At 42.0% G+C, this 26225-nt stretch overlaps 1 protein-coding gene across 1 annotated transcript in view; it reads right to left on the bottom strand.

Annotated features, from left to right (window-relative positions):
* The window catches only part of PRKAR2A (protein kinase cAMP-dependent type II regulatory subunit alpha), a 156829-nt gene that overhangs the window by 93307 nt on the left and 37297 nt on the right, over positions 1 to 26225 (bottom strand). Inside the window, exon 2 of the mRNA XM_073350887.2 lies at positions 942 to 977. Coding sequence (XP_073206988.2) covers positions 942 to 977 — 36 coding nt within the window. The remainder of the gene's footprint in view (positions 1 to 941; positions 978 to 26225) is intronic.

Below are 26225 nucleotides of genomic sequence, written 5' to 3'. Positions count from 1 at the left end.
AGTGGAGTTCTGATGGTTCAATAGCACTCACTTTCAATGTCAACTTAAAAAAAAAAAGAACAAAACAGTTGGTAAAATCAAATGAGAAAGTTGCAAAATATTTAACCATGTGGAAGAACTATGCCTGGGAACAAATGCATCAATTATGCTTCCTGAACAAATGGACATTTGCAAATCTGACATTTTTAGCTATGGCAGTGTAGCTGTAGCCCTGTCGGTCCTAGAATATTAGGGACACAAGACAGGTGAGATATCTTTTATTGAACCAATTTTTGTTGGTGAGAGAGAAAAGCTTTTGAGCTACACACAACTCTTCTTCAGGCTCCTCCCTGTGGCTCGAAAGCTTGTCTCTCTCACCAACAAAAGATGGCCCAATAAAAGATACTACCTTGCCCACCTGTCTGTCTAATTTTTAGCTATTATTTTCTGGAGGCATGGTGCAGGCATCTGCTGTTCTTAAGATAACTATCTCTTCAGGTTAGACACAGTGACAAAAACTGACTATTGGAGAAGGCCTTATTTTGTGCATTGTGCTGAAGATAAAACTGACAGCAATCTGGAAGATTAGCAAGAAGAAATAGAAGCAGATTCAAATGAAAGAAGCTGAAACATTCCCAGAGTTATTTAGATGAGTCTTTTCTGTGGCCCCTGTGACATATGTCTTCAGAAATGTATCCTGACTGAATGGTTATTAATGTTGAAGTTGCCTTAAAGCCTGAAATTGTCATTAATAGGAAAAAGGTTTTTCCACTAACCTATCATTTGCAATCTATTGATTTCTAAAATAAACAGAGAGAATTATAATTTAAATACAATAACTACTATGTGCTAAATACAACAGACAAGTGTTAATAGGCCACAAACTGGAAAGTCATTGCTTTCAATAAGCACACATTTAAAACCTTTTCAGAAGTGTATTAAAATAATAAGGGAAACTTTACCTGATACTCTTCTGTTAAATCTGTTAATTACTGGAGCTGCAAAACAAAGAAAAAAATCAGTTAAAGGTGAAATTACTGTTTACTAAAATAAGTCATTAAGAATCAAAATGATCACATTTGGTAATACCACTATATTTTTTCTATTTTATATCCCACCCTATTAAAATCTTACAGACACTTTTCATCCGCTTCCTTATGTACAGAAAGAGTTTGGATATTTAAAGCTAAGCTAGATTTTCCAAGACTGTTATAGAATAAAAAATAAAACAGCCCTTTAGTACGTGGTATTTTCTTCCCATTACATTAATCAGGTTACCATCTCAATCTTCTTTTCGATAAACAGATTGAGTTCCTTAAATCTCTCATTGTAAAGCATTTCTTCAGTCTCTCAAGTCATCTTTATGGCTCTTTCTGCACCATCTCCAAAATTTCAACATCCTTTTTAGAATGTAGACATCAGAACTGGATGCAATATTCCAGCATCAGTCTCACCAAGTCTGGATACAGAGGTAAAATCACTTCCCTACTCCTTGGTTCATCCATCCAAAGACTGAGTTAGCCTTTTTGCCACAGTGTCGCACTGGGGACTTATGGTATGTTCAGTTGTTTGAAAAAGATCTCTTGGTCAAAGTGGACAGTCTGCTCTGATCCGAGATTATGACCTTGCATTTGGCTATATTCAAACACATTCTGTTTGAATGGGCCCAGGTGAACTAGTGATCCAGATTGTTCTGTATAGCTGTCCTGCCATCATTTGCCACTATAGGTTCTCCACAATTTACCATCAATGGTTTTATATTTACTATAGATCATTGATGAAATATTGAATAGCATCACATATGGAATCAATCCCTGCAGAGCCCCACTCAGAATACCCCCATTTCATGATTCCCTATTGACAACGACTTTGAGAAGTAATAACTTTATAAGCAGGCCAGAGAGCTCCTCAGCCAACTTTTAGGAATCAGGTGCAAGTTTTCTTGGTCTGCTGTTTTTTCGTTTTTTGTTTTATTCCCTAGCAGATGCTGTTCAATACCCCCTTCATTACTAATGGACTGGAAAGTAGTTCCTCATCATATGACATGAAAATATCATCCTGCTTCTTTCCAAATACAAAGCAGAAATATTTATTGAAAACTTCTGTCTTTTCTGCATCTGCACAGATAACTTTCTTTAAATCAAGAGTGGAACAAGCAAAAGTAGAAAGATAAAGCTGAATGGTGCCGCTGAAGACAAAGAATGGTACTAGGGCCACTCTTTCTGCCTATGTGGAAGAAAGAATGGCAGTACAAAAAGAATCAAACCAAAACCTCACAGTCTCCTTCCAAGGAGAGAAAAGTGAAACTATGCAATCAAAACTACAGACAAGCCCAACCAACAGCTAGAATGGCTATATTGGCAGACTACCATAAAGAACAATGTGCAGTGCTAGCTCAAGACACCAGAGAATCACAGCCCCGTATGGAAAAAATGTTTCAAGTGGAAGAAAGAATGGACAACAACAACTAGGGATGAATGAAAAATATTAGAGACTGAGACGTTGGATGGACCAGGGAAGCGCAAGGGCCTGAGAATTATTATGTATTTTGCTGAAGGGAAAGAAGAAATAAAGCAAGAAGCCTGGGATTTGGATCAGATTTATCAACATTTCCGTATTTACATAAAAGTGTATCAAAATAGGGAGTTCTCTCCAAGAACACTCTACTACATCAAGCATACATGAACCATGCATAGGAGTGTTATAGTGGCCATGTCAAACAGAGTTTTCCCACTTAAATTTTTATTAAAAACTTACTTTGTTTTTAATAAGAACATTGCCATGATAATTTGATCACAGAACTTTAGAGGGGTGTGTACCAACACACACAATTTGTATGCCATATATCAAGGTTGATAGAGCAAAGCATAAAAACACTTTTTGATACTTCCTTACAGAGATATCCACTATATAAGCTTAGGAGCACAATTTGTGCCCCACTCTTGTACAGTGCACTGGCTGTAAATACCAAGGCATCATCTAAGACCTGCATGATTACTTTGCCTTATATTTTGGAGCACAGTAGATCTGGGACTTTTAAATGCTACCAGTTGGAAATGCTGAATTGTACACACAAATGCAACTCAGGTGTTTATGGCACCTTTTCACAGATTTAGCTCCAGGGATGCAATAATTTTAACTCTAAATGCAGTTCACTCCTCAAGACAATCAATCATCACATATGAGTATATGAGCAAATAAAAAAAATCTGCCCCTTCACTTCCATGGATGCAGAGTCTGAAGACTTTAATTTGCTGAACATTTTTCAAAAGCTATCGTATTTAGGCATGTTAACATTCCAGAATTGCACCACAAATGAAATATTTACATTATTACATAGCTACTATTATTACCAGAACAAGTCAGTAACATAACAAACCAACAAAGGTAGAGACTATTACTAGAAGTCATAACATGAAAGACCTACCATATTTTACTACACTAACTCTCCGAATCACCATAGGGTAACAGAATTTTCTGCTGAAGTAAAATTTCATCTCATGACTGAGAAATTCAATTTTTTTCTTCTAACATAGCTGGCATTGATATGGGATTGATAAAGTTTTTTGCCTTTCAAGCTTCTGTGAGCAGTAAATACAACATCTGAAGAAGCTCTTAGAAGGAAGACAATATGGATATTGAGTGATCAACTGTTGTGACCTGCACAGGATGTGCCATGTTTGTCTTTCTCCCAGAGGATAGAAGCAAAGGTTAAAGGACTAGAGACCTACGTATCAACCCTGCATTGCATCAGAGAAAAGGAAGACTTTCTGTATAGAAGTCAGTGTTTGGCACTGCAGGCACAGCAAGTTGAAGAATCAGAGAGGGTAGTACAGAGCAGAATGGGGAAGAAAATTAGTAGCATGTGACCTCCAGAAGAAGAAAGAGGAGAACCTGTGTACCCCCACTGCAAATAGAGGTAAGAAGCCGTTTTCAGGCTCTCTGCACAAGTACTATGGTGGAGAATGGTTTGGAAGAGTCATCTGAGGCAAGAGACCAGAAGGCATGAGATCCATTGTCCTAGGGGGTTCCACCACCACCACTCCCAAGAGGAAGAGAGAGGTGGTGGTGTTCAGGGACTCCCTCCTAAGGAGGGCCAAGTCACCCATCTGCTGTCCAGACCGGGAAACTTGAGTAATGTGTGCTTCTTGCCTGGAGCTAAAATTCAGGATGTGATGGAGTGTCTGCCAAGACCGATAAAGCCCTCAAACCGCTATCCCTTCTTACTTCTCCATGTGGGCACCAATGATACTGCCAAGAATGACCGTGAGCAGGTCACTGCAGACTATGTGGCTCTGGGAAAAAGGATAACGGGGTTTGAGGTGCAAGTCGTGTTCTTGTCCATTCTCCCTGTTGAAGGAAAAGGCCGAGATAGGGACCATTCAATTGTGGAGGTAATGCATGGTTACACAGGTGGTGTCAGAGAGGGGGCTTTGGATTCTTTGACCTTTGGATGTTGTTCCAGGAAGGAGGATTGCTAGGCAGAGATGGGATCCACCTAACGAAGAGAGGGAAGAGCACCTTCACTGGCAGGCACGCTAACCTAGTGAGGAGGGCTTTAAACTAGGTTTGTCGGGGGGTGGAGACCTAAGCCCTGAGGTAAGTAGAATACTGGGAGGAAACACAAGGAGGAGGGTGCCACAGGGCAGGCCTCCTGATTCATACTGAGAAAGTAGGGCAATTGGCTAGTTATTTTAGGTGCCTGTACACGAACGCAAGAAGCCTGGGAAACAAGCAGGAAGAACTGGAAGTCCTGGCACAGTCAAGGAACTATGATGTGACTGGAACAACAGAGACTTGGTGGGGTAACTCACATGACTGGAGCACTGTCATGGATGGGTATGAACTGTTCAGGAAGGACAGGCAGGGGAGAAAAGGGGGAGGAGTTTCACTGTAAGTAAGAGAGCGGTATGACTGCTCAGAGCTCCAGTCCGAAACTGGAGAAAAGCCTGTTGAGAGTCTTTAGGTTAAGTTTAGAGGCAAGAGCCACAAGGGTGATGTCGTGTTTGGCATCTGCTATAGACCACCAGACCAGGAGGATGAGGTAGATGAGGCTTTCTTCGGACAACGAACAGAAGTTTCCAGATCACAAGTTCTGGTTCTCATCGTGAACTTCAATCACCCTGACATCTGCTGGGAGAGCAATACAACAGTGCACAGACAATCCAGGAAGTTTTTGGAGAGTGTCTGGGACAACTTCCTGGTACAAGTGCTGGAGGAACCAACTCGGGACTGTGCTCCTCTTGACCTCCTGCTCACAAAACAGGGAAGAACTGGTAGGGGAAGAAGAAGTGGATGGCAACCTGGGCAGCAGCGATCATGAGATGGTCGAGTTCAGGATCCTGACAAAAGGAAGAAAGGAGAGCAGCAGAATACGGATCCTGGACTTCAGAAAAGCAGACTTGGATCCCCTGGGAGGCTAATATGAGGGGGGGGAAGGAGTCGGGAGAGCTGGCTGTATTTTAAAGAAGCCTTATTGAGGGTGAAGGAACAAACCATCCCAATGTGCAGAAATAATAGCAAATATGGCAAGCGACCAGCTTGGCTTAACAGTGAAATCCTTGCTGATCTTAAGCACAAAAAGGAAGCTTACAAGACGTGGAAACTTGGACTACGGAGGAGTATAAAAATATTGCTTGAGCATGCAGAGGTGTAATCAGGAAGGCCAAAGTACAATTGGTATTGTAGCTAGCAAAGGATGTGAAGGGTAACAAGAAGGGTTTCTACAGGTATGTTAGCAACAAGAAGGTGGTCAGGGAAAGTGTGGGACTCTTACTTAATGGGGGAGGCAACCTAGTGACAGATGATGTGGAAAAAGCTGAAGTACTCTATGCTTTTTTTGCCTCGGTCTTCACCGTCAGCTCCTACACTGCTGCACTGGGCAGCACAGTATGGGGAGAAGATGAGCAGCCCTCAATGGTGAAAGAATAGGACTATTTAGAAAAGCTGGACGTGCACAAGTCCATGGGGCTTGGTGCAATGCATCTGAGGGTACTGAGGGAGTTGGCTGATGTGATTGCAGAGCCATTGGCCATTATCTTTGAAAACTCATGGCAATCGGGGGAGGTCCCGGATGATCGGAAAAAGCAAATATAGTGCCCATCTTTTAAAAAGGGAAGAAGGAGAACTATGATGTGATTGAAATAACAGAGACATGGTGGGGTAACTCACATGATTGGAGCACTATCATGGATGGGTATAAACAGTTCAGGAAGGACAGGTGGGGGAGAAAAGGTAGAGGAGTTGCACTGTATGTAAGAGAGCAGAATGTCTGCACTGGATGGGTCTCACAGTTCTGGGTCTTGATATTCAGTACCAGGATTGGTACTAGAACTAGGGTTCTGCTCCGAGGGAAGAAGTGGAGGTGCTCTAGATTCCAATACAACGGAGTAAGACCTTCTAGTATGTGTCCCCTGCATTGGAGGAAAAGCCCAAAGGTTCCAGAACAGCCACTGTGCTGGCATCTGCCACTGTGCAGGTAGCCAAGCTGCAGGTGGGATGCCCTGGGTTGGGTCTGTCATCGGGTGATGTCAGGTGGAGTGTTGATGCTGGCTCCTGCAGGAGACATACAACTCTGCCTCTCAGGATTCCCTTTTAGAAGATCAGGGAGGAGCAGTGCTGGCAAACAGTGCTGGCAGGGAGGGGACCAGGCTGTGCCATCAAGACTGGTTTCCCTTTTCCTCTATTGTGGTGGAGAGTCCATCGGTGCCAGAGTAAATGGTGCCTGTTCCGGGGTTGGAGTCAACAGCACCAGACAAGTTACAGGAGCCTCAGAGTGGCCCAACATGGGTTGCACTCTGCTACCATCTCTTTGCCCCGCAGACCTCGGAGTTGGGGGATCGCTTTCTGTCCATCTTCTTCTGCTTCTCTCTCGGCACCAGTGGAGAACAGTGTTGAGAGTCCCTTACCATAATCATCATCTTCTGCACTGGGAATGATGGACAGTGCCAGGAGTCCTGAGAAGCAGAAGGAGCATCCTTTTCCAGTGCCAGAGATGTGAAGCAGTATTGACGCTCCTAAGAGAAGTCGGAGTGACTCAGCTCCGAGGGATGACTAAGTACTGCCTCCATGAGGAGAAACCTAAGCCTAACGGTCTATCTTTTTTGGTGCAGGGCCTGAAGCTTTTGCAGATCTTGCAGTGTTTCCACATTTGAGTTTCCCCAGGTACTTAGACAGCTGGAATGGGGGGTCACAGACAGACTTGTGGCATGAAGCACAAGACAAACTCTGGAGACCGAGGCATCCCTAGTGCCCAGAGGAACTTACCCCGCTGAGCGGGGTTTGCTATCCTAAATAACTGTCTTAATAACTGAAATTTAACAACTACAAATAGAGATGACTATACAAAATAAAAGAATCCAAGTCCACTGAAGGAGTATATGTGAAACACAAGAACAAACTCTAGTTCCAGCAACAGTAAGAAGGAACTGAGAGGGTGGTGGGTTGTCAGGACCCTTTCTATCAGCACCATGACCATGCGACTCCAGGGGGCACCAGAATCAACCCGACAGATACCACTGAGGGGAAAACTTTCTGGTGGCAGTGCTGGAGGCAAGCACACACCAACACTGGAATGGACATGGGCAAGCACTTGAAGAAGAACAAGAATGTTCTTTGCTTCAGAAAAGCAAGGTCCATCCGCAGAGACCAAAAACAGATCATGAACAAATAAAAGCAAATCCCTTAAGATTTTAAAATTTTCAATCAGATCATTTAGGAACTTTTGCATTGCTTTCATCGAGGTTTCACCTGTAGCAACAACACTCAATGTGGGAAAATGCAACATCTTTCCTGTTAAATCTGTCTGAAAGATTGCACGATTCCTCTGATGGGGAACACTTTTTCAAACAGATCCCCAACATGGCTTGCACGGCCTTGGAGCTGCAAATTGAGGGAATTAAAGTGATCAGTACTGAAAAGATACCTGTGACATAGAGGGGACATCATTAATAAATTCTAGGAACTCAGAAGCCTTATTGGTCTTGTGGTTTGGAAGGAATTTTATTATTTCTTTTTAAAGTGCACAAAATATCTCTAACACATACCCCCTACTAAACAGCAAATATCGCTGTGTTGCAACAGGTCACTATATTTGGCTGAAACGTCTTGTAAAAGAGCTTTAAAAACACGATGTTGCAAGCTAGAAGTTGAGCATATGTAGTTCACTAATCTCTTCACAACATCCATTGGTTTTTTCAAGTCCCCAGACAACTTATCACACAGGACAGTCTGATGAATAACACAGTGAAGTGTATTTAATGAAGGATATATTGCAGCCAGACTTGAAGCAAAGCCCTTCTCTTTCCCTCTCATGGAGGGACCTCTGTCTGTAGCAAGCAAGCTTGCTTTCTGCAGATCTAAACCTTTTTTATTTTTCCAAAAAAGCCTCTCTCCTGTGGTTTAGGTTTCTAACTGTATTAAGCACAAAAATTCTTCCTTGAAAATTTCACCATCATAAAATCTAACGAACAGCGATAGTTGTCCAGTATCACTTAAATCTCTTGATTTGTCCATTGCAAGAGACATGTATTTGGTGTTTTTAAATCAGAAAGCAGTGCTGACAGACCATCCTCAAATTACTTCCAATCTTCGCTCTGCCATGGAATCAGACAGGGGAACTTGCTTCACAATGTCATCTTTGTTTTTATCTCTGGCATTTACAACTTGTACTCTTTGACAAGCTCGGCATCTAGAAAAGGCTTTCTTTTTAGCTAGTACTCACATTATCAGAAGAGAGGCAGCTGTTGCTTTTTCCTGTACTCGTGCTGATGTTGTGAGAATGACATCTGAAGTGTGATATGGAGAATTCAGGATTTTCATAGAATCATAGAATATCAGGGTTGGAAGGGACCTCAGGAGGTCATCTAGTCCAACCCCCTGCTCAAAAGCAGGACCCATACCCAATTAAATCATCCCAGCCAGAGCTTTGTCAAGCCTGACCTTAAAAACGTCTAAGGAAGGAGATTCCACCACCTCCCTAGGCAACGCATTCCAGTGTTTCACCACCCTCCTAGTGAAAAAGTTTTTCCTAATATCCAACCTGAACCTCCCCCACTGCAACTTGAGACCATTACTCCTTGTCCTGTCCTCTTCCACCACTGAGAATAGTCTAGAACCATCCTCTCTGGAACTACCTCTCAGGTAGTTGAAAGCAGCTATCAAATCCCCTCTCATTCTTCTTTTCTGCAGACTAAACAATCCCAGTTCCCTCAGCCTCTCCTCATAACTCATGTGTTCCAGACCCCTAATCATTTTTGTTGCCCTTCGCTGGACTCTCTCCAATTTATCCACATCCTTCTTGTAGTGTGGGGCCCAAAACTGGACACAGTACTCCAGATGAGGCCTCACCAATGTCGAATAGAGGGGGACGATCACGTCCCTCGATCTGCTCGCTATGCCCCTACTTATACATCCCAAAATGCCATTGGCCGCCTTGGCAACAAGGGCACACTGCTGGCTCATATCCAGCTTCTCGTCCACTGTCACCCCTAGGTCCTTTTCCGCAGAACTGCTGCCTAGCCATTCGGTCCCTAGTCTGTAGCTGTGCATTGGGTTCTTCAGTCCTAAGTGCAGGACCCTGCAATTATCCTTATTGAACCTCATCAGATTTCTTTTGGCCCAATCCTCCAATTTGTCTAGGTCCCTCTGTATCTACCACTCCTCCCAGTTTAGTATCAATTTTGTCACATCTTGCAACACTGCCAGGAGGATAGGCTGTGTTGAAATTTGTTTGCTTTGATTCAAAGTGGCGCCTCACGGTGACAACCTTACAGGCGGGTACAACAGTTTGGCATATCAAACACAAAGGTTTTGTGTTTTAATGAGATGGTATAATTAAAAGAAAATCCTCTCTCCAGTTTGAGTTAAAAGCTCAGTCTTTGCTGTCGACTTTGGAGGTTTACTCCCACGCATTCATTTTTTGGTCCATTTCCATCACTAACGAAAAAGTGAGTGGCATCCTAGCTCAATCGTAGCTGATGCCATTGTGAGAACTTAAGAGCCAGTCAGTTACTTACTAAGGAAGCCATAGGCAAATGATAGGCAGCACATCACTGTTCGTGAATTTATTTATAAAACTTTATATTTTTATTTATATGCGAGCTGGCGGGCCACACAGGAAGCCTTGGCAGGCCCACATTTGGCCTCCAGGCCACCTTTTGCTTATTACTGATGTAGACCCTGCTGGAGTGCTTGTTTGTTTGAAACAGTACTATTAAAATGCACTACGGAACTTAGAGGACACTAGCATGATCTAAAGGCACCAACTAATGTGCAACACTGATTTCAGAAATCACATCCCTGCACAGAGCATTACCCCTCCCTGCAGAAAAGCCCTAAAACTCTAGAACCTAACTTCAGTGGACCATTGCTCAGTCACACTGCACTGTCAGATCTATTGGGTTCAGAGTTAATTATAAACTCTCAGGAAAAAGATGGTATGCATGACTGTGGATACCTCTATGAACTGGTGCTTTCAGTGCACAGCGGTGGTAAAGAAAGTAACCAAGAAGTCAGCACAGATGTAATCACTTTGAATAATGAGTTCCGTTTTTGTCATGCTCTCAAAAGTGACACAGCAGAAAAACCAAGAGAAATACAAGGAGATATTAAAATCTTACTTTTCCTTTCCAAAACTATCAATGGTAAAATGAGAGAAGATTACTACATGGCATAAAGAAGCATTTTTGACCGCAGATTCCATGGAGCACTGTTCCCCAAAAGGAGGACTTACAAGAGCAGCTCTACTGTAATGTTCTTCAAGGCAGAGGAGCGGTTACAGATGACAGTCACATTAGTAAGAAAAGGTATGCTGCCAAAAATGTTGTTTGATGTTACTGTCAGTTAGCTTAGCAAGAATATGAATAGTTTATACATTAATTAACTAAGGTTGGAAGATCCTTCTCCCCCTACATGACAAGTGATTAATGGCTCCATGTCTAGTTGGCAGCCGGTATCTGGCGAAGTGCCCCAAGGGTCAGTCCTGGGGCCGGTTTTGTTCAATATCTTCATAAATGATCTGGAGGATGGTGTGGATTGCACCCTCAGCAAGTTTGCGGACGACACTAAACTGGGAGGAGAGGTAGATACGCTGGGTAGGGATAGGATACAGAGGGACCTAGACAAATTGGAGGATTGGGCCAAAAGAAATCTGATGAGGTTCAACAAGGACAAGTGCAGAGTCCTGCACTTAGGACGGAAGAATCCAATACACCGCTACAGACTAGGGACCGAATGGCTAGGCAGCAGTTCTGCAGAGAAGGACCTAGGGGTGACAGTGGACGAGAAGCTGGATATGAGTCAACAGTGTGCCCTTGTTGCCAAGAAGGCCAATGGCATTTTGGGATGTATAAGTAGGGGCATAGCGAGCAGATCGAGGGACATGATCGTCCCCCTCTATTCAACATTGGTGAGGTCTCATCTGTAGTACTGTGTGCAGTGTTGGGCCCCACACTACAAGAAGGATGTGGAAAAATTGAAAAGCATCCAGTGGAGGGCAACAAAAATGATTAGGGGACTGGAACACATGACTTATGAGGAGAGGCTGAGGGAACTGGGACTGTTTAGTCTGCAGAAGAGAAGAATGAGGGGGGATTTGATAGCTGCTTTTAACTACCTGAAAGGTGGATCCAAAGAGGATGGATCTAGACTATTCTCAGTGATAGCAGATGACAGGACAAGGAGTAATGGTCTCAAGTTGCAGTGGGGGAGATTTAGGTTGGATATTAGGAAAAACTTTTTCACTAGGAGGGTGGTGAAACACTGGAATGCGTTACCTAGGGAGGTGGTGGAATCCCCTTCCTTAGAAGTTTTTAAGTTCAGGCTTGACAAAGCCCTGGCTGGGATGATTTAGTTGGGGATTGGTCCTGCTCTGGGCAGGGGGTTGGACTAGATGACCTCCAGAGGTCCCTTCCAACTCCGATATTCTATGATTCTATGATCTACTTGCCTGTAAACAAAGTTTTTAAGATTATATGACAGAGTCAGATGTATAAATAAAGCAGTGCTTGCATATTCTGATTACTGAGGTTCACAAAAACATGGTTTACGTCAGACACAATAAGAAACACTCCTGGCCAATAGCCGTACCACCTTACACTATGAGCTTGTCAGATCTCACAAGCTGACTCACAGAAATGGGCAGAAACTTCAGCAGGTGGTACTTTCCCCTCAAACAGTAACTACCAAGATCTTCTTCCACTTCCTCTTCTCTAATCAGGTCTACCACAAACACAGACCTTTGGATCCTTTTACTGACTTCCTCTTTCATGTTAAGTTCAAGCTCACTTTGCTTTCAAGATTTTTCAAAACCCACCCCCACCTAACCTTTTTATTTCATCACATCGACTCCCTTTTTGCGGAAGACAGTAGCCTGTCGTAGCCCATCAACACAGGGAATTTCATAATTGAGAACACTGTGTGCAGCATCCTGCTCTGATTATCTCAGTTCCATTTCAGTTCTATAGTAAATACACAGTAATAAATTTTGTAAAATGAATTAAGTCAGGCATATGAGACCTCCGTACAATACCAGCCTATTGTAGTGTTTGCTGAGAAGCAGAGAGGGACTACCATTTTGTGTGGTAAAATACAGCATTTGTGGAGAAGCAAAGTGTAAATAAGCAATAAGTTGACTATATACAACAACAAATGGCAACATAGTTGCTCTGGTGCACAATGTGAGCAGGACCCCATTGTTCCAAACCCTTAAAGATGCACCAAAGTATAATGTGGCATCTTTAGGGCTATTGAAAATCAGATAAATATTCAGCTTCAGTATCCATCTTTAACTTCAACAAGCTTATCTAGCCAAGGCCAAAATCCTCAACTCTGCACCATCTGATTCAGGCCAGAAGGCACAACAGAAACAGCATGAGGGGTGTTGATGGATTATCTCTTGAGGTGGATGAAGGGAAGATATCCATTCTCATTCTCCTGGGATCTCCAGACAGCATTCAAAAGAGGTGATTATGAGTTTCTGCTCCATCTCTGGGAGGTGGCAGGGTTCCAGGGAACACGATAAAATGGCATGAGTACTTTCTGGAGACATTCAAAAAGTAGTGCTGGGAAAACTATACTTCCACCCCCACATGCCTCACTTGCAGAGTCCCACAAGCTAAGTTCCCTGTAAGCTGTGCACCCGTGCAGCAGCCTTCTTAGCACCATGCAGGCACTTAGGGAACCCGCCCGGGGACCTGCCATGGCAAGGGCGCCCCTCCCCTGGCCCAAATCTAGCCCAGCCCCAACTCTGCCGCAGCTGGGGCAGCCCTCCCCTGGCCTGAACCCAACCCCAGCTAGGAGCTGCCGGGGGAGGGGCGTCAATCCTGCAGCCCCAACCCCAGAGCTGCCACAGCGGGAAGAGCTGCCTCTCCCTGCCAGCCCAGGTGCTGCTGCAGGAAGAGAGAGCTGGGTGGGAGTCCTCTCTCCTCGCCATAGCCCAGCGCACCCTCCTGCACCCTCAACCTCTAATCCCCAGCCCCACCCCAGAGCCCACACCCCCAGACGGAGCCCTCACCCCCTGCACCCCTCTGCCCCGGCCCCACCCCAGAACCTGCACCCCTACCGGAACCCTCACACCCCTGCACCCCAACCCTCTATACCAGCTTTGAGCCCCCTCCCACACTCCATACCCCTCGGCCCCAACCCCACCACATGAATTTTGTTATGTACACTAATATGAAGGTGATGTGTCACACATCACCTCCAGATTGGTGCACATAACAAAATTCATTCCGCACATGGGTGGGAAAAATTAGAGAGAACACTGCCCACAAGGTTCATTTCTCTCTTCAGTCTTATTCAACATTTTCAGGCAGCCATCAGGAGAACTGAGGAGACATCACTGATTCAAATGCCTTATCACCACAATATCACTTTGATCAAGCTAGCTGTGTGCTTGTCGTAAGTCAGAAGGCTGAAGCTAAACCCAAGTAAAACAGAAATTATGCTGGTTGTCAGAGCAAAACGCTTCAAAAAAATTCATAGCCATGGTGCAGTCTCCTCTGGCTGAAGATATGTATTCACAATTGGTCACATCAGTCCCCAGCTTAAGAGAGCTCCTGGATTCCTTCCTCATGTTAAGCTCACGCATAACAGTGCCCACAAACAACATATCCTACCTTCTACAGCTGGAAAGGAAAGAATGTCCCATCCTGGCAGATGGTGACCTAGCCTCAGGAAGTAATACTGACCTTCATTATCCTCCTAACTGAACAATAGCAATGCAGCTTACTTGGGCACGAAATGATCAGCCCTCAGCAAACTCTAATTTGAACACAATGCAGCAGCATGCCTCCTCAGCACTAGCCATATTAAAACCTGTCCTCCACTTGCTTCCCATACAATAATGTGCCAAATTCAAAGTTTTGGACTTATCTTCAAGGAGTTCCGTCATCTGGGTCTGGCAGGGCTCAAGGTGCGGGAAAAGACAGGTGCTGGTTATGATGTTACCAGACCAAGTGCCAGCTCATGCGAAGGCCCTGAGGCCTCACTGAACACTGACAAATGCATAGCTGGAAACCAGTCTGGCTTACCTGTGTGTTAGCACTGTTAAAACAGATGTTAAATTGATAAGAACGTGTTTAGTCTTGATGAAATGCTTGTAGGATGCGGCATGTTACTTATATCTGTAGCCCATGGTATAAAGTTATATTGCGTGTTTGCATTGTAATTGTACATTGTTTCTGTATGGTTTAGCTCAGCAAGCAGGAAAGAAGCATTAATGTAAAGTGCTGGTCCTGCACATAAGCAGCCCATTAAAATCAAATGAGCTACTGTGAAACATCAAAGAACAAAGATTTTGTTGATTGCCCTCCAAAACTCACACTCAAAGAGGAGACACTTGTTCCATTAGTTTGAATACTGGGGGAAGGGAACCAGAAGGTACTGTATCACTGTGCTCCTTGAAATTTGGAGAGGTCAATATTTCTAAGTTGAAGCAAGAGATCCTCAACCTGCTTAGCTTGGGTTAGCCCTAAAGGACATACAGAGCTTGTATATTACAGCATCTTCTACTACAAGGGTGGGACCTTGGTATAAATGGCTGAGCTGAATTTGTGCATTATTAATCAAACTGTTGCATTTCTGATTAATAGTACACTTGACCACAGAGTGGAACACACACACACAGTTTGGTGTCAGTTCCTTTTATTTACTGCCTCTTTCAGCACAGGTGTATTTCGCTAACTTGATAGCCTTACTTCATCACTTTCACTCAACTAAAATAAATCCATATGAATGCAACCCCTTTCCTTCCTAACAGGATTGCCTAGGTGGTAAACCATATCATTAAAATTTACAGTATTTTTCCCAAAGCTGTATCACTTATATAACTTCCCTTTATAAATGTAACTTTATTACAATTACAGTATTAGATTCCAACAAGTTCCCTAATTTTCATTACTGTATCTGACAATATCTGATATTAATTTAAATTTTAATTCATTCACACAAATAGAGAAAAAGAGGAAGTCTCTGTCTGCACCAGTGGTGTACTCTTAAGAAAAGCTGCAGCAAGTTTTAGTTCTGCGGAGTACTGAAGAAATCTAGCCATTAGGCCTTTCATTTTATTCTCTCAGTCCTCTGTTCTATCTTTTCCTAAAATAGCCTTGATGCCGCCACAATTCTTAAAAGTAATAACTCATAACTTTGGGCCCTTAATTACAAGAACAACAGAATTCAATTTTATGATGACATTTGTGGTTGCTTTTTATTCTTGCAATAGGAAACACTTTGGCAATTTTTTTTTAAATCTTGCATGACATTTATACTAATGGGCAGATTAAATGTTTTGCAGTCTACCATACACCCAAAACAGTCTTAATTTTCTTGAGCATGGCTGTCCACAACAATGTAATTGTTCTGACTTGCAATGGACAACCAAGTTTGTTCCTTAAAGTGTATCAGAAGAAAAGCCCTAGTAAATAAAGGAACAAAGTTTACAACATACTGCTTAAATTCACATGCACAGTACCCAGCTTAAACAAAAATAAATTTAAAAATATGAAACAGGTTTGAATTAAAAAAAACACCAGCAAGTGACTACTTCAAAAAGTACATTCATTTCAGATTATGGTACAAAATTATCCTGTGTGAGTGAGACGAAGACAGAAAACTGAACATAAACTGTTCCTATTTAACGAGTTAATTAAAAATTACCCAAATCATACTTAGGCTCACACTATAAACTCTTCACACTGTAAATATTAGGAACAGAGTCGAATATGTCTGTTGAGATGACTGGCTGTGTGGAATGCAATGTCAAGTGCTGATAAGAAGGTCTGAGACTCTGGCTGTCAAGCCATTTTTCCTCACACCAAGATGTCAACAGGCTCATACCAAAACATACAATCATGATGGAGAGAAAGTTTAACAGACTCAAGTTCCAACACTTCAGGATTTTCAGTAATGAAAATGTTTACAGTGCTACTACAGAAACAACACTTCTACCAACAGATGAACAACCCTTTACAGTAGATACTCTATGAAAAGCAATATCTACTAGCAAATATAATATTTTAAGAGCAAACCATAATACACAAGTTTCTTATAGAAGATGGAACTTCTCCACAGTGGGTCAGTAATACCTGCTGCACCTACATGTTAGAATGTCATGCAAAAGTTCAAAACTTATCTTTGAAATGTTAACACGGAAAGTTTCATTAACATTTAAAGTATGTTCTGTCTGCTAGTGCTAACATGACTACTAAAGACCAACTCTGTTTTGGACAGTAGCCACAGGACTTTTAAATCCCACACACCACAGCAAGCAGAAATTTGAAGAGGACAAATCGGCTGAGTGGGAAACCTGGAATCTTGTTGAGGTTGCAGAGAAGTAGGAGAGATTTAGAGGATACATCAGAAGAGAAAAAGTAGGGGATTAGAAAGGAGGGAGACAAAGGAGGAAAGGAAAAACAGAGTGGGGAAAAGAAAGAGGAAGTGATGAAAAGAGTTGAAGGGAGAGAGCAGAAGAGGGAGCAGCAGTTATTGAAAACTGCAAGGAAAGACAGATCCAGGATAGGAAAGACAAGGGGAAAAAATGTATTGACGGCGAAGTACAACAAAAATGAGATACAAAGTTGCATCTTTTTAAAAAACTAAAGTTGATTGACAAAGTTACAGTTGAATTCAATGCACGAACAATACACCCATACTTTGTCCCTCTGTACTACGGGGGCGTGATGATGCAGTTATTTTTCACCCTGGGTATTAAAGCTTAGTCTTCTGCCTAACTAGGAGACAGTAAAGTTTGCAAGTTCAGTGTAGCCTCACATCCTTGGGTCCAGATCTAGCCATTCTATTTTTATTTGGAGTTTGATATTGCAGCAACAAAAGGTTTTTTTTTTTAAAAGTACAGCATTGAAGCCTGATCTCAAACCTGAAAGCAGCTCTTGGGTATTTGTTTTCTTCAGGTTTTGTTTGCTTTCAAATCACTATATGGGAAATTTAAAAACTACTTTTAAGGTAAAAGTTGAGTCAACAGGCAAGCAAAATGAAAAGTCTAAAGAAACAAAATTTGGACTAAATTCACGTAGCACTCAAACACTGTATTATGTTCTTTTACTCAGGCAGCTCTCTAATGAATTATTAAAAGCCTTTGTACTCTAATACTGACAGATTTTAGAAATCTGATGGATCCCAAAGGGAGTAAACCATATCTGGATAAACTTTAGAACTTAGAAAGCTGAGTAAAAGGAAAACTCCATTGATTAGCCAGAACACTTTTGCCAAATATTTACTAAAAAATATTTTTTAAAAATTGAATAGTTTTTAGTAATCCCCTGCAATTTTACTATTCCCAGGTAATAACGACATCTGCATCTCAGTGAGGATGGGGATGGGAGGATCCGATCCTATTTTAACAATACTTCTCAGCAGATGCCAAGCACAATGAAATAGGGATGAAAGAACTGGCTTTTCACTGGACAGTGGAAAGTTTCATAGTTGTATAATTTTATAAAAATTCTTGGGTTTTTACTTTTCACCTCAGAAGCCTTAAAATTTCTAATTCTTTCTAATGGAAAGCAGGTTCTCTTTTTCTGTTTTGAACTGTTAAATTGCCAAGGTGGCAGCTTCTGTTTGATTGTTAATTGTTCTTTTAATTTAAACGGTGATTTTCTGTGGTTTACTTTTTGTAATTAGATACAGCATTAATGATCTCTTCTATTATGCTGTAGTTTTCCTGTAATTGTAGCCCCAAGAAGATCAAGTTGATAAGAAATATCTTAGAGAGATTTCTACCATAATGGTGCTTCAAAAAAAAAAAAAAACTGAGCAAAGGGAACTGCTGAGAGATCTCACAGAACTAGAAAAATGAACAAGGACTTTTGACAGATATTCATTGAATGACCCAATAGATCTTTTCCATCACTAACTTCTATCATGAATTATTTTACCTGAAATGTAAGTATGAACTGAATTTTTTATACTGAAAAATTAAAAATCATTGTTGTGACACTATGCCCCATATTACTCATAGAAATATTGTTATAATATGATTATAGCATATCTAAGATGTATTTCATGTAATATGGGTCATGTGAGATACCATTGGAAAGGTTATGATCTACTGAATATGATCATTAGTATACATGCATCATTTTTGTATCTGAAGTTAGGAATATTGTCTATGAACCTATTACAAATGTGTTTACACCTCGAAAACGCCCGCTAGACAGAAAACAATAGGTCTTTGAAGATGCTAATTTTCCACCTTCCTGGATAGCCTTCCTGTGGACACTGCAAATAAACTGAGTTATGGCTGCAGGGTCATGTGATCAAGTCCCCTGATCCTGGACTCCATGATAAAATTAGTACTTTTCCACTAACCAGGGGTGGGAATCACACTAGAAGACAAAGGATTCCTGCCATATGTAAAACCTATTTAAGGCAGGGGAGTGACATAATCGTGGTTCTTTTGTCACTGAATCCCCACCCAGGATGACTGCTGTAAACATCTAAGAAACAAAAACAAGGGGGGGGGAGAAGGACTGAGCCCAGGCTGGAAGTGTGTCTAGCCTGTGAATGAAATATCTGAAGTTTTAAGCTGCAAGCAAGACCAGCTTGCCTTCAAGAATCTCTGCAATCTGCCTAAAACAACATTTAGGGTGAGAATGTGCTACTTGTAACCAATTTCTCTGGTATCTTAAGGCTTAGATTGCGTGTTTGTTTTATTTGCTAAGTAATCTGCTTCGATCTGTTTGCTATCCCTTATAATCACTTAAAGTCTATCTTGTGTACTTAATAAACTTGTTTTCGTTTTCTCTAAAATCAGTTTGTGGCATTCATAACTGGGGGAGAGGGGCAAAAAGCTGTGCACATCTTCCTCTACATTGAGGGATGGTGCGAATTTCAACAAGCTTACGCTGTATAGTTTTCTGTGCAGCGCAAGATGATACAATTTTGGATTTACACTCCAGAGAGGGGGGTGCACTTGAGTGCTGGGCAACTCCTTAGCTAAATCTATTCCTTAGCTAAATCTTTCCTATGTAGAGCAGATCTCAGCATCTGCGTTAAACGGCAGCTGGGCATGTCCCTACCTGTGCTACAAAATATTTAGGTTGCTTTCAGTGACTAAATAGTGCTGTCAGCTTATTCGCTAATCTTTTAGTTCTGAAGGCATGAATTCCAATCCTGTTTAGATTCCAGGTTAAATGGAACAATACAAAAAAATGGCAGTGTCAAAGAGCTGTGCGCTTCTTAGTGGCTTTCAAATTAAATAAAACATTGTTTGAGCCACTATTTATATATGACCATAAATAATTACATACAAAAATGTATGTTACTAATGTATGTAATGCCCATGCAACCTTAATCCTGCCTCCTTAGATGTCCAACCTGTGCACTGGATAAAGCCGGGGTCCTATAGAAAAAGTAACACAATCATGCAATTAAAGACTGTAGCGTAATGCGCACACACAAGCGGGCAGAATTAAGACTGCACAGGCAATCATAATCCTATCATTTCCCAACTTTTGAGTGCTTGACTTTACAACCTAAATAACTCTTAACGTAATATTTTTTTAAAATATAATTTCCTAGGAAATGAGTTAAACACAAATTCTATTATATTCATCTGGAACAACCACTCCATCGTGTATCTTTATCAGAGTTTGAATCCTGAATCTTGAGCTACAGAACTACCTGCACTGTTTGAGAGCAGAAAGCACCTGTTATTTGAGGAAGCATGGATGGAAGAAATGGGCTACATCCAAGGAATGATCAGGGGAATAGAATCCCTGGCTAGTTTCCTTTCCTCCCAATTTCAGGGTGGTGGTGGGGCTCCTACCACTGATGCCAGGAGAAGGGTTACATGGAACAAATAATAGGAACTTCTCTAGGTCAGGAATCTTCAAGGTCTGCTGCAAACAGAGGGATCCAAACTTCTTAAAAATTTATGGAAATTTTTTTTACAGTGGAAAACATTAGTCAACCTAAATACAGACTTGCTATCAGCTCTCCCTAAAACACACAGATCCCAGATCAAAACCGGTGAACTGAAAGAACATGAGATGATTACTTTCCACCACCCTTGAAAAAATGCTACTTATCCAAAAAGAGTAATATTTTTGGTTGGCAAGTAAATCAGATTTTAATATAACCATAATTATATTAACAGATAGGCTTGTAGAAATTTTGCCTGGACTGGTATGTTTTTATGATTGGTTTGAAGGCTGGTTTAAACAGTTTTTGTTTAACATACCCCTTTGTAGCTCAGCCGAAGTAATTAGAGACAACAGCTCACAGTTTCACACCAAATTGTAAAAAGAAAAGGAGTACTTGTGGCACCTTAGAGACTAACCAATTTATCTGAGCATAAGCTTTCATGGGCTAGAACCCACTTCATCAGATGCATGGAGTGGAAAATACAGTAGCAGGTATAAATACACAGCACATGAAAAGATGGGAGTTGCCCTTTGGATGCTGCAGCAGTGGACACACAGGCATTCTTAGCATGAACTGACCTAGGTATCAGAGTAACAGCCGTGTTAGTCTGTATTCGCAAAAAGAAAAGGAGTACTTGTGGCACCTTAGAGACTAACCAATTTATTTGAGCATGAGCTTTCGTGAGCTACAGCTCACTTCATCGGATGCATGCCGTGGAAACTGCAGCAGACTTTATATATACACAGAGAATATGAAAAAATACCTCCTCCCACCCCATTGTCCAGCTGGTAATAGCTTATCTAAAGTGATCAACAGGTGGGCCATTTCCAGCACAAATCCAGGTTTTCTCACATACCCCCCACCCCCATACACACACAAACTCACTCTCCTGCTGGTAATAGCTCATCCAAACTGACCACTCTCCAAGTTTAAATCCAAGTTAAACCAGAACATCTGGGGGGGGGGGCGGGTAGGCAAGGTAGCCTATTTCCTCTTGTTTTTTCCTACCCCCCCCCAGATGTTCTGGTTTAACTTGGATTTAAACTTGGAGAGTGGTCAGTTTGGATGAGCTATTACCAGCAGGACAGTGAGTTTGTGTGTGTATGGGGGTGGGGGGGATGTGAGAAAACCTGGATTTGTGCTGGAAATGGCCCACCTGATGATCACTTTAGATAAGCTATTACCAGCTGGACAATGGGGTGGGAGGAGGTATTTTTTCATATTCTCTGTGTATATATAAAGTCTGCTGCAGTTTCCACGGCATGCATCCGATGAAGTGAGCTGTAGCTCACGAAAGCTCATGCTCAAATAAATTGGTTAGTCTCTAAGGTGCCACAAGTACTCCTTTTCTTTTTGCGAATACAGACTAACACGGCTGTTACTCTAACACCAAATTGTGTGATGCAAGGAAACCCCAACTCTCAGCACTAAGGAGTTAATGCAGCCTGATTGAAGTACTTTTTCATTCTCTTGTGACTTGCACTATCAAAACAGCATTCCATATTATCTACCACTGCAATGACATGACCCACACAGACCTCTTTATTTCTTGCTGACATGTTTTTCTGAATTCTTGGCAAATACCGAAAACTTTTTTTTAACAGAGTTAATCTTTATAACCCTCCTAAAACTTATCTATATAGTGGCACAGGTGTACAAGGTACCTTATAAACAAGGTCCCAGTCCTAAGGTAAAATCTAAATTAGAATGATACAATACATATAATGATTAAGGACCTGGCTGTATGAGAACTGCACAATAGAAGAGATTAGGAACTGAAGTCCATGAAGGATTTGAAAGAGGAGTTTTTATAGTACACAGAAGAGGAAGGATGTTCATAGTATAGAGAAAGTAATGAGTGGGAGGAGACTATAAAGCGAGCAGAGAGCAAGAGACGGGGTGTAGGAGGAAAACACAAGCTGAGATGTAGGTGAGGCTGTCGTGAAGAGTCTTGAGAGTGAGGAAGAGCAACTTGGGCTCAAAGACTAAGCCAGGAAAATTATTTGAAAAAGAGGGCAACAATATGAAGCAGCACTATAGACATTTCAGTAGTCACAGTGAGATAAGGCACATACCAAGGGTTTTAGCAGTTGGTACGGAAAGTTGTTTTGTTTTGAATATTGAAGAACACAAAAAATTTGGAAAGAGCCTAGACAGGGAACATTTGCGGGGGGAAGGCTACAGAGGAATTGAAGATGGCAGTGTGATTGGGGGAACCAGAATAATGGAGTCTTCAGCAATTAAGAAAGAGTATACAAAAACACTTTAAGACTTGTAAAAAATTAAAAAACTGCCACCTATGAAAATAGAAGGTATATCCTGTCTAGGGAATCCTGAAGCATTTCCCAGTTGGTCAGAATCATAGGTAATTTTATACACATTTTCCCACACTGTTTCCAACACTTAGAACAGTGTCCTTCCACCAGTGCACCAAGCAACCTCCTTCTCTTTTGAGTCTCTCCTAAAGGCTCACTTTTGGCTTCCTTCCTACAGTTACCTACTCAACTCTGCTCTCATGCCTCACCCTCATTAGCTAACTAACCTCCTATCACATGAGAAATACGAGGTATTAAACTAAAAGACAGGTGTTTTTGAAAATTCCACCCTAACTGACTTAGGAGCCTAAGCTTCCATTGGACTTGGGCACTTTTGAAAATTTTACCCGTTAACAAGATTTATGTCCTACCTTACCAACGCAATTCTCACTTCTTTTAAAGATGCATTCTCTCTCCCTTGCCTGTATTTCACCTAATTTTAGTATGGTCTGATTTCAGAGGTGCTGAGCAATTACACCTTTCATTGGCTTCAATTTTCAGAGCTTTCATGAAAGGATAACATGGCATAGCTTTGCAAGTTTCATGGCAACAAATAAAAAAAACGGGGCTAGTGAGTGCAGCATGAATAAAACATAAACCACAATTAAAACACTATTATTAAGAGTGAAGTATTTTCTAAGGGCATGTCTACACTACAGCACTGTCAACCTATGTTAGGTCGACCTATAGCCACCACAGTAACTACTGCAGAGGCTGATGTCCACACTACCCTCCTTCTGTCAGTGGTGTACGTCCTCACAGACTAAAGAGATGCAGTGTGGGGGGCTGAGAAACCTCTGCACTGCTCCCCACCTGGAGTCCAGCTCTTGCTTCCTCGCGGGCAGTCACCCAGGTTTCTCACCTTCCAGAGCAAGGAGCCTCTGGGCAGCAGGCCAGCTTGGAGTGGGGAGCTGGCTCCAGCATGGAGCCTTGAAATTGGTAAGACAACCAACAGCCAATGTAAGTAACACAGTGTCTACACAGATACTGTGTCTCCCTAACTACACCAACATAAGCCCTATGCCTCTTGTGGAGATGTAAATGCCCTATTACACCAACATAATAATTCCATCGGTGGGACAATGCTGTAGTTTGTCCACTGACACAATTAGGTCAATGTAAGCTGCCTTATGTCAACCCAACTGTGTAGTGTAGACAAGGCCTAAGTAAAGTTTTATTATTATTATTATTAAAAAATGATATTATGGCACTGCCAAGAGACATCGGGATCAGAGCCCCATTGCAAGGTACTGAATAAACCTGAGCTAAACACAGGCACTGTCCCACAGAATTTACAATCTACGACATTGTCTGCTACTCCCTTTGCTTTGCCAGTAACGCCAGCTTTGATCACCTGCTTCTCCTGCAGATACCTTTTCACTTTCTTCTAGGTTGGCCCTTATGCATGGAGATTATATATCTCCATAAATCCAATACCAATCCTTCCAAAAGAATACTTGTAAGTATATTGAAAATTACCTGGAAATCATGCAAGAAATCCAAAACAACAAAAACAAACAAAACCACCTGCTGATGACAGCCATTCAACACAAAAACAAAAAGTGGAATCAACTATAACTACTCCACAACCCACAAAACACCACCTCCAGGGGAAACCATGGCACCAGAATTCACCACAAGGACACTACACAATACCCAATCATCATTAATTTATCAACACAATGCCTCACTGGAGCTGAATTATCTGTACTTTTTAAGGGTCTGAACTTCGGCCCCACCACAGAACCTGATACCATACTAATATGTGGAGAACAGGAAGAATTCTTCCACCATCTCTACCTCAAAGAATTCTTTCACTAGGACGACACCACTCACAATTACTATGTCCCCACCAACAATAATAAGAAAAAAGAATCATCTAACTGGGCACCACAGGATGAAAAATAGTTGACTGTGAAATCCTTAATAAACATCATATCCACCATAATCTCTACACCACCAAGAGGACGGCCATACAGTCCCTGATATCTAACTACCAGATAGTAGTCAAACCAGCAGACAAAAGGGGCACCATTGTATTTCTCAACCATGCTGACAACATCAACGAGGCCAACTAATAACTCTTTGATACTAAGTACTCACAGATAGAGTCCTGCGCAGATACAGAATTTGTATCTGCATCCAAGCCACGATCCACAAACATGGTCAGCAGATATAAAGTGGATATCCAGACTTGCCATGCTCTATTCACCCCCCACACCACAATTTATCCAGAAACTTATCATCAAATCCTTCCCCAAACAACTCCACAAGAAAGTCTACAAACTCTTCCCCCACAAACCCACTCCAGGGACCTTCTACATGCTTCCCAAGATACGCAAACAAGGGAACCCAGGCAGACCCATCATAACTGGTCATGGCACTCTTACTGAAGGAATATTGGGACTCTCAGAAACCATCCTCAAACCACTAAGGGCCAACTTCCACCAGGACACACTGACTTCCTCCATAAACTATACAATATTAACAACCTCCCTCAGAACACTATCCTCACCACCATGGAAGTTACTTCCCTATACTCCAGCATCCCTAACAATGACAGCATAGCTGTCTGCCTCAAATGCTTACATGACAATGGCCAACCCTCAGATAAAAGAAAAGGAGTACTTGTGGCACCTTAGAGACTAACCAATTTATTTGAGCATGAGCTTTCGTGAGCTACAGCTCACTTCATCGGATGCATGCCGTGGAAACTGCAGCAGACTTTATTTATACACAGAGAATATGAAAATATGGGAGGAGGTATTTTTTCATATTCTCTGTGTATAAATAAAGTCTGCTGCAGTTTCCACGGCATGCATCCGATGAAGTGAGCTGTAGCTCACGAAAGCTCATGCTCAAATAAATTGGTTAGTCTCTAAGGTGGCACAAGTACTCCTTTTCTTTTTGCGAATACAGACTAACACGGCTGTTACTCTGAAACCCTCAGATAGCCACCCCAAACACATTGCCAAACTCATCCATTTCATCCTCATCCATAACAATTTTACATTCAGCAACAAACACTTTGTCCAAACCATGCAAACAGCCAAGGGTACTAGGATGGCTCCCCAATATGCCAACCCCTTTGTGGGCCACCTTGAAGAAGAATTTCTGGACAAACGCACCACCAAATCAATGACATACCTGAGATACATCAATGATATTTTCATCCTCTGGACAGACGGCTTAAACTCGCTCATAGATTCCCACCACAACTTTAATCACCACCCATCCATTAAATTCTCTGGAACACGCCCTCAGTAGCAACTTCTTGGACAACACAATCAGTTTCAACAATGGAACCGTACAGACAACCATATACAGTAACTCCTCACTTAAAGTCGTCCCAGTTAACGATGTTACATTGCTGATCAATTAGGGAACATGCTCGTTTAAAATTGTGCAATGCTCCCTTATAACACTGTTTGGCTCCCTTACCAAGCCTGCTTTGTCCACTGCTTGCAGGAAGAGCAGCTCGTTGGAGCGAGCTGGTGGGGGCTTGGAACCAGGATGGGCCAGCAGCCCCCAATCAGCTCCCCTAAGCTC

The sequence above is a fragment of the Lepidochelys kempii genome, chromosome 7, assembly GCF_965140285.1.
Source record: "Lepidochelys kempii isolate rLepKem1 chromosome 7, rLepKem1.hap1, whole genome shotgun sequence".
Classification (NCBI taxonomy): domain Eukaryota; kingdom Metazoa; phylum Chordata; order Testudines; family Cheloniidae; genus Lepidochelys; species Lepidochelys kempii.
This window is presented reverse-complemented; position numbering and strand designations above follow the sequence as displayed.